The sequence below is a fragment of the Anguilla rostrata genome, chromosome 9 (genome assembly GCF_018555375.3).
Source record: "Anguilla rostrata isolate EN2019 chromosome 9, ASM1855537v3, whole genome shotgun sequence".
Lineage (NCBI taxonomy): Eukaryota > Metazoa > Chordata > Actinopteri > Anguilliformes > Anguillidae > Anguilla > Anguilla rostrata.
The window spans coordinates 26,048,709-26,057,382 of NC_057941.1; the positions used below are offsets into that span (position 1 = coordinate 26,048,709).

General features: G+C 41.4%; 1 protein-coding gene across 1 annotated transcript; it reads right to left on the reverse strand.

Annotated features, from left to right (window-relative positions):
- Window positions 1-238: 238 nt before the first annotated feature.
- tmigd1 (transmembrane and immunoglobulin domain containing 1) lies at window positions 239-4,038 on the reverse strand. The gene is made up of 6 exons (XM_064351380.1): window positions 3,933-4,038; window positions 3,600-3,689; window positions 3,031-3,309; window positions 2,178-2,462; window positions 542-645; window positions 239-452 (listed from the first exon to the last, which is right to left on the reverse strand). The coding sequence occupies exons 2-6, from the start codon at window positions 3,661-3,663 to the stop codon at window positions 441-443; spliced, it is 744 nt and encodes a 247-aa protein (XP_064207450.1). The 5' UTR covers window positions 3,664-3,689; window positions 3,933-4,038; the 3' UTR covers window positions 239-440.
- Between the last annotated feature and the right edge of the window lie 4,636 nt (window positions 4,039-8,674).

Here is an 8,674-nt window from a genome sequence, read left to right on the forward strand (position 1 = left end):
TGCCTCTGTCCCATGCACAGTGACAATCAATGTGTAACTTTTGTGGAATGGGATTCGAGGACCATTGCACAATAATTTTATGTGTTGAGTTGTTATGTTGTAGTAGGACAAAGGTTTATCAGGAGTACATAAATTTCACCTGGGACTTGTGTCTCTCACAGATGGCAGTGCTTCCTGCAAGCCTGCTATTTCATAGAGAAAAAAATAAAATCGAATCAATGCAAGTACAGATCTGACAGGATTTTTCAGTGTTTGCTTCTTTAATTGCTTACTAAAGGCCTGCTCATATCCATGTCTAAGGCTCAGAGGATGTTGTGTCTTGCATCACATCTGCTTGAGCTCTTCAGTAGTTTCTCCAGCATAATTTCCAAAGGTTCATCTCCTCAGAGCTCGATGGCTCAAATCCATAGGCTTTTTGTCAGTTTATTGGGGAAGCTCTCTTACTTACAGCACTGAGGAAAGGGGAAAGATTTGCATTTAGTATTTGTAAATGGAAATGCAGTGAACTGACATTGATCATTGTGCACAAAAGACCACTTACCTGCTTGATTCTGTTCCACCTTGAAATAAAGGCCAGAACAACAGTGAAGAATACTACCACTACCCCAGCGATGATGGGGCCCAAGGGGAACTTCATGGTCTTATCTACAGGAAGGGAACGGAGTATTAGAACTACACCTGGACCTGTGCTCATGAAGAGTCTCAGAGTAGGAATGCAGGCCTAGGATCAGTTTTACCTTCTGGCTCATAATGGATTTGGTTAGGATATGGCCAGAGGAACCTGATCCTAGGGCAGTTCTTGTACTCTGAGACACTTTAAGATGAATGTGGGGTCTGTGCTTCTCAAACCTGTTTGGGCAGGGTTACCATGCAGCTTACTAAATCCCAAGCCAAAAGTTTATATAATTTATTTGGTGAATACCTTTTAAAAATGCAGATGTGCAACCGAAAGCAGATGTCAATGGAAAAAGCTGTAAAGATACCAAACTATCATTTGGACTATTACAGCCAATTGGTCACAAAGAAAACAAAAATATGCCGATTTCTAGTCTGGAACAAAGCCATGTTGCTATTTTGATCCAAAGGAGATATAGTTATTAACACACAATAGTCAAATACCAGCAACCTTGGCAATCCAACAAATCAGTGCAAAGTCAGTGATAGTTCAGGCAATTTGGCTGAAAAAGCCAATGCCAGTACAACTGGTTCCAGAACCTCACCTACTATTGTTTTTATTTCAGGTAATCCCTTCATCAATTTAGATTATTGAAAATGCACCTTTAAACATGCATAATTTCCATAATTCCACCTTTAAACCACTTTTAACAGAGAGCAGGTTTGACCCATTGGCATTTTCTTTGCTTTTGAACTCCACAGTAATTATTTTTTCTTTTGTGACTGGGTTTCCACACTTTCATTTCACCTGTCATTCTATCAATAAATATTTGTAACCTCTTGGCAAAAGAAATTTCTTGCTATAGAGCACATTACAGAAAATGAATTAATTAATTGTCTGAGAGCTAATCTGTCTAATTATCAAATAATTAAGTTGGGCATTCATTCTTCATGAACAATTGTATCCATTTGTTACATAATGGCCTTTGAGGGCAAAATCAGTGAAACTGTTTAGTTCAGAATAATGAATGTCTTATTACACTTGGAGAATTGCAATTGAAGTTGGGGATAAAAGACTAGCATAAAGCAGGGACACCTCAGGTCCGAGTTTGGGAAGCCTGTTTCTACACTCTTCTAGATTTTCAATACTATTGAGACTTGATAACTTCCCTGACTGATGTAACAGATCGCAACAATCCTATTTCAGGTAAACAGAAAAACACAGTAGTTTTAAGTCACCTATATTAATTAAATGAACATAAATATGCGCACCAAATGTTTTGCATCTGTCATTACCATAAAACATTGCAGTTTTAAATTACCTAAATTAATTTAATAAAACAAATATTACATTTAGCACTTTAACATACTGTTATATGTGGTATTTCACCAGCTACACAACAAAATGTTCAGTGTAAAATCAGCTCTGATGTACCATATGTACACTATTTAACTCTAATAGAGTACATATGGTCTCTATTGCACTCATAATCTCTGTCAGAGTTGATTCAGCACTTGTATTTTGCAGTGCATAATGACACCAAACCTAATGCTGCACTGACCTTCCACGGTTAGCTGGAATGACTTGGTTATTTTCCCGTATTTGGAGGAGACGGTGACACAGCTGTATGTTCCCTGGTGGAGACCGCGCTTTATCTTGTAAATGGAGAGCCGAGCCTCCGTCGCGCTCTGAGACAGCACGTAGCCCCCGCTCTCCATGTCCAGCTCTGCTTCGTCCCGTAGCCAGGTTACGGTCACTTGGGGGTTGGCATGGATGTTGCAGGTCAAAACCGCGTCACTGTCCTCCTCCACCAGCACGGTGTCGTGGCCGGAGAGCTCTGGGGGGACTGTGAATAGGGGTCATATGTGAGCAGAGCAGCTCAGAGTGGATAGGCGAGACCAGGCTGACTGAACTCAAACCCACATGTACTCAGGAACATGATGAGTCACCTTTCAGCTCGTGTTTGCTTTCTCATTTCAGTGTCCCGTCAGTCTGTCAGAATTCATTTAAATGAATTCCTTCATGGTTGAAAATGTGAAAATTTCACATTACATATTTATTATATATAGCAGTGTCAATATATCCAAAATGATAATGATAGCTATAATGTTTTGTTTTCAAAAATATACAAAAGAAAAATTAGAAAAACAATTATATTACATTTGAAAAGTGTTAGTAAAATGTTGTTTGGAATCTATTTTATTTGTCATGAAACTTTGACATAGAGAAATTATATTGTCTGCTTTCTATGCATCAAACTCAAAAATGGAAATAAAAGGAGATAGGAGGTTTTCATAATTAAAATATATATGTACACCAGAAACCTGTTTTCAGAAATGTAAGTTTTTACGGGGACAGTGTGATTTCCTGTTTAACAGAAAGCCCTTATCACCCACGCCCATATTAGGACTCACATAGCACGTCCAGCTGCACTGAGGCGTTGGAGCTGGCGTCCGTCCTCAGCTGACAGGTGAAAATGGCGCTGTTGTCCTCCTTGAACACGGGGTTAATGCAGAGGCTGCTCTGCTCCAGTCGGTTCCCTTCCTGCAGCTTCACTAAAGCCCCATTCCGGAACCACTCCAGCTCCTTCTCTGGATCGCCCGCTTCCACCAGGCAGGTGAGAGACACTGTCTCCTCCAGCTCTGTTGTGATCCAGCCTCCATTGGCCTGTGGGCTCGACTGCAACCTGATGGCTACCAGAGTGATGCTAGTTAGTGAAGATAGAGATCCACCTTCCATTAGCTCCCAGCAACACACAACATACTCAACACACAACCGATCCCCTTAGAAAACAATACAATTTGCCATTCCAATAAAAATACGTTTAAGTTCCTGTTTTATTCCTCTATCTTTATTTCTCCAGTTACACCTAATAAAATCCTATAACATGAATATAATACAAAATACTATATAATAATAATAATAATAATAGTAATAATAGTAGTAGTAGTAGTAGTAGTAGTAGGCAAGTGGTTCTGCTTACCTCCAAGTTCAGAAACACAGTAAAGAAGGAGAGAAAGTTTAAGAACTGTCAACGCTGGACTCATTTTCACCACAAATAATCCCCAGAAACCTGTGGAGAGAGAAAAAAAGCGAATCGAGATTGAACATAACCAATTTTACGGAAAGGACACCAGCCTAATCCGCAGGAGAAGGAGCTCTGTCTGCTGTGAATATCAAGAACACGGCACATGCATGGCATGGAGTAGAAAAACAGGATTTGATGAAAAAGGAATGAAAATAAGCAGGAATAGCAGTGATGTTTACCCACATATTTATTTTTATTATGTGGTATGGCAGGCTGCTGATTGCTTACCAAAATCTTGAATTCTCTGTGTGGGTCTCTGTTTGAAATCCAAAGGTTAGGGCAATATGCGCAAAAGGAGCTCACTCTCTTTTCCTGTGGGGTTTTTATGTTGTGAATGGGACTTTATGGCATTTTCTCAGAGACGCACCCCTTCGGTTTCTCTGTCACAGCATTTTATTGTGTTAATTGAGCTTTGAACAAACAGCATAAAACCCTAGTGCTGTCACTCCCAACAGGAAATAGTTTGTAGTCAGAGTGAGTAACATTATTGAAAGTCATCAGAAATTAATTTTCTTATTAAAGGAGCAAATTTATTTGGAAAATGAAATGACTGTCCGTTATGAGGTAATTTCATGTAGACCAGAAAGATGAGTACAGAAAAAATCAGCGCCCATTTAACAATTACTTTTTCAAGTGGGTGATATGGGTGTCTCGTAGCTTTTTTCATTAAATAAAGGAAATAATAATTTTAAAATGTGTTTTGTGTTTACACAATTTCCCTTTGTCGAATATTGCATTTTGTCTAAAGATCTGAAACCGTTCAATGTGATAAACATGCAGTAATAGAGACCAACACCCCAGGGCCAGACTCAGGAACCCCAAGGAATGAGATACCAACAGCAGGTCTAATAAGTGACAACTTATTAACCAATGCGTGCACACAAGGAGAGAATCTCCTGGACAGTCCAAGGAAAAAGTATGCCTTATTGTCCATTTGTCCATTTCCACAGTAGCAAAATAGGGTTAGTAATAGTCTTTAATCCTCTGGGTAAGGAGCAGGCTTTCCCTGGGAACAGTGAACCCACGTGTCAAGCCACTCAACCTTCACTTTCTTCTTGATGCAGACCCAGTCTCTTGGCTGTGGTCCAGGGATTAAGTCTCAAGCCTCCCCCTTTGGGCTGCTGTGACCTTGAAAAGTGATCAATGATTACCAGTACATATTTCTCTCTTTACTTTGCCTGTGAAATGAGTCCGTTAGTCGTAGCCTAGGCGCTCAGGTACACCCCACTGTGGAATGATCTCTTGCGCTGGTATCTGTGCTGTGGTTGTGGCTGTACAGTCCTTAGTACAGTCCCCACATGTGAATGAATCATCGCATTTATAAAGCACTTTTCCATATGCTCAAAGTGCTTTACGGTGATGAGTGGGGTCTCACCTCACCCACCACCAATGTGTAGCACCCACCTGTGCGATGCACTGCAGCCATTTTGCGCCAGAACACTCACCACACATTGGTTAAGGTGGAGTGGGAGAGAACCATTATTAGCCAATTAAATCAGGGGATAATTAGGTGGCAGGTTGAGAGAGCCAGATTAGGAATTTATCCAGGACACCAGTGAACCACCTACACTTTGCAATTAGTGTCATGGGGTCTTTAATGACCACAGTGAGTCAGGGCCCCGATTTGCCCACTGCTGGCTCACCAACACCACTTCCAGCAGCAAATTAGCTTTCGCAGGCAGTCTCCCATTCAAATACTAATAAAGCCCACACTTACTTAGCTTTAGCCATTCGGCAGGAGCAGAGTGCATGGTGGTATGACTGCTGACAATATGCTAGTCCATGGCAAGAGATTGTTTTCATTGAGTTCTATTTTCCGCTTCAAAGATAGGATTTTAGGATATTGTTTATACAGTGCATGCCAAGGCTTAGGGGACAACAAATGGCTCATCCTGCATCATCCCACAATCATGTCAATGTTTTGCCCGCACATCCTGGAACTGAGTGCAAATTGAGCGCAAATAATTCCACATCGCCCTTCTGTTTCCCAGCTCCTGTCTAATAACTCTGAAGCCCTGTCTCAATGTTCAGGCCTACAATGCCCCACTGGACAAAGATTGTGCCACTGCATACCACAGTTTCTCTTGTCAATTACTGCTCCCAGCTCCACCAGTAAAATCACAGGAAATCAGGAAGGGGGCAAATAATATAATCGAGGCACTGTATGTTAAACAAACACAAACAGCAGGTGTAATTGACCCAGTTAATGATAATCGACTGGACCCTTTTCAAATCCATAGAAAGGTGTCACTTCCTTCTGAAGTATACTAGCCATTTCTTGATATTAAAGTCGCCCAAGAGAGATCATTGCAGTTAATTAGATAGTGAGGAATAATATACTGAACAATAGGTGAATAATGATGTTAGTGGTTTCACAGGACTGGTTGTTTCACAGGGTTAATACTGTGGCAGGGTTTGTGCTTGACCTTGTAAAACAAAAGAATGCATTGTCATCCGCAACAGTACATGAATGTAAAGTTTTTGGCAGTGTCTGATATGGATTTCATTGTTTCCCTGTGCAATAAAATCAAGGTCAGGGATGATAGACATGGCAGTATAACTACGGCACAATGGGGAGTGGAGCTTGAATGCTAGAATTATACTGCCCTCTTGCGTGTCAGTTGAGAATGCCTGAGTGTGTATGTGTGAACATGCATATGTGTGTGTGTGTATGTGTGTGTGTGAGAGAGAGAGAGAGAGAGAGAGAGAGAGAGAGAATGTGTGTGTGTGTGAGAGAGAGAGAGAATGTGTGTGTGCGTGTGTGTGTGTGTGTGTGTGTGTGTGTGTGATAGAGAGAGAATGCATGCGTGCATGTGTGTGTATATCTGTGTGTGTGAGAGAGAGAGAATGTGTGTGTGCATGTGTGTGTGTGTATGTGTGCATGTGTGTGTGTATGTGAGTGCGTATGAGAGAGAGAATGCATGTATGTGTGTGTGTGTATCTGTGTGTGTATGTGTGTGTCTAAGTGGCAGAGAGGTAAAGGAAATTTTATCCTCACAAGCAAATTCACAGATCAGAGTTCGCCATCTTACGCAAGAGGTGCTATGGTGGCCTCCAGGTCTGCAGGTCAACTAGTGCTCAGTTTTGGGTGCTCTGCATGACCACCCTTCTTTTCTGCAGTCTCTGCATTCTGGGGTTTATGTAGTAAGTGCACAGTAATTATAGTTAGTATATTTAAATATATTTAAGTCAAATGTTTGCACTGTTCTTCAATGTTGAATCGGAGCAAAAATCAAAAGCGAAATATTAATTTCCATCATAAATGATGGAAATATCTGAAATCAATGTGTAAGATTTTAGAAGTTTAAATCTGAATCTACCAAAGCTTCTTAAAACTGTATTTCAGAACATGCAGGCATTATTTGTACTGCTTATTCAGTTATAATTACATCAATTAACTTTACTTGGTGGGGTAAGTATTTTGCAAATAAAAACTATGAATATCATGAAAAACTGGATTGGTACAAATTTGTCCTGTGGAAAATAGTGGGATAGCCTAAAAATTGAACAAAATAGTACCATGATGCCCCCTATTTGAACAAAATAGCACCATGATGCCCCCTGGTGTTGACTCAGTGCTATATACATTATTTGGATGGAAAACTACTACCCTTCAATTAGTATGTGCACCTGTGTCTGGCCTGGGTTTTTCAGTATACACTTTTTGTAAACTTTGTTTTGTTCTTAGTGCTCTGAGAAATAAATCACTGTTCAGGTCACAAGTAAAATGCACTGCTGCGTACTGAAAGAATCAGGAAAACTGAATTTTCATTCTCTCCAAGCCCTCTCCCTCAGTCAGCAGTGAGACAGTTCAGGCCCTGGTACTCTAACACCTGGACTGCTGTAATTCCCCTCTTCCTGGTCTCCCTGTCTGTGCCACTTAGCATTTGCTGCAAATACCGAATGCAGTGCTAACTTGGCTATGTTAAAATGTTCCAAAGCATACTTATCACACCCCTTCTCATCCAACTTCATTGGCTGCCTGCCTGTTACTGTTACACTCACATCGAGTGGAAACCCTTGGTATTGGCCTACAGGGCAAGTAACAGAACAGCTCCACCATCCAACCAATCGTTACACGCTGCTCTCCAGCCCGTCGCCCTGCGACTGGCTGTCTCCTCCCTCTGTAGTCACTCCTCCCAGTCACAATGCCTGCCTGTGCTGGCCTCCACAGTGGTGGAACGAGCCTCCCAAATCCTAAGGCATCATGCCCATTCAAACTCAGATTTTTTACATTGACTTTTGGCCTCTTTCAGATATAGAATTTACATTTTTCCCCCATTTGTAATATTAATTAATGATCATCTCAGATTATGCAAGTCAAAAATATTCTAAATATGACAGAATATACTTAGGTAAACCTTGAATGACCATATCCAACGTTGCTATTTCCTCCCACAAGTCAGGTGGTATCAGAGATAATTAAACAGCCATAATAATTTGACCTGCAAGACACATCAGGAGTGGATAGAACTGAGAAGATGTAACAACTTTTTAACATTAGAACATCATTGTTGGCAACTTGGGGCGAAACAGTGGTGCAGTGGGTAGCACTGTCGCCTCACAGCAAGAAGGTTGTGGGTTAGAATCTCGGTTTAGGGCCTCACTGTGTGGAGTTTGCATGTTCTCCCCATGTTCGTGTGGGTTTCCTCCCATTGTCCAACCAAAGACATGCCGATAGGCTAATTGGAGACTCTAAATTGCCCGTAGGTGTGAGTGCATGAGTGAAAGGTGTGTGTGCCCTGCAATAGATTGGTGGCCTGTCCAGGGTGTATTCCTACCTCTCGCCCAATGCATGCTGGGATAGGCTCCAGAACATCCCGCGACCCAGGTATAATGGAAGGATATTGGCATCTGACGCTCTACTGTACAGTGAAGGAGTTCAGGAGGCATTCAGACAGATGTGAAGGGAGGCTGCTAAGACCCTTAAACCACTCATTCTTTCTCTCTCGCTCGACACAGTACATAGT

What these genes read in the sequence shown, in the direction of transcription:
- tmigd1 (XM_064351380.1), bottom strand. Translation starts at nt 3,663, where the DNA reads ATGAGTCCAGCGTTGACAGTTCTTAAACTTTCTCTCCTTCTTTACTGT. An exon ending in AGTGCAGCTGGACGTGCTAT is followed by an intron (nt 2,463 to 3,030) that starts GTGAGTCCTAAT and finishes CCCTATTCACAG; the next exon opens with TCCCCCCAGAGCTCTCCGGC. An exon ending in ATTCCAGCTAACCGTGGAAG is followed by an intron (nt 646 to 2,177) that starts GTCAGTGCAGCA and finishes CCCTTCCTGTAG; the next exon opens with ATAAGACCATGAAGTTCCCC.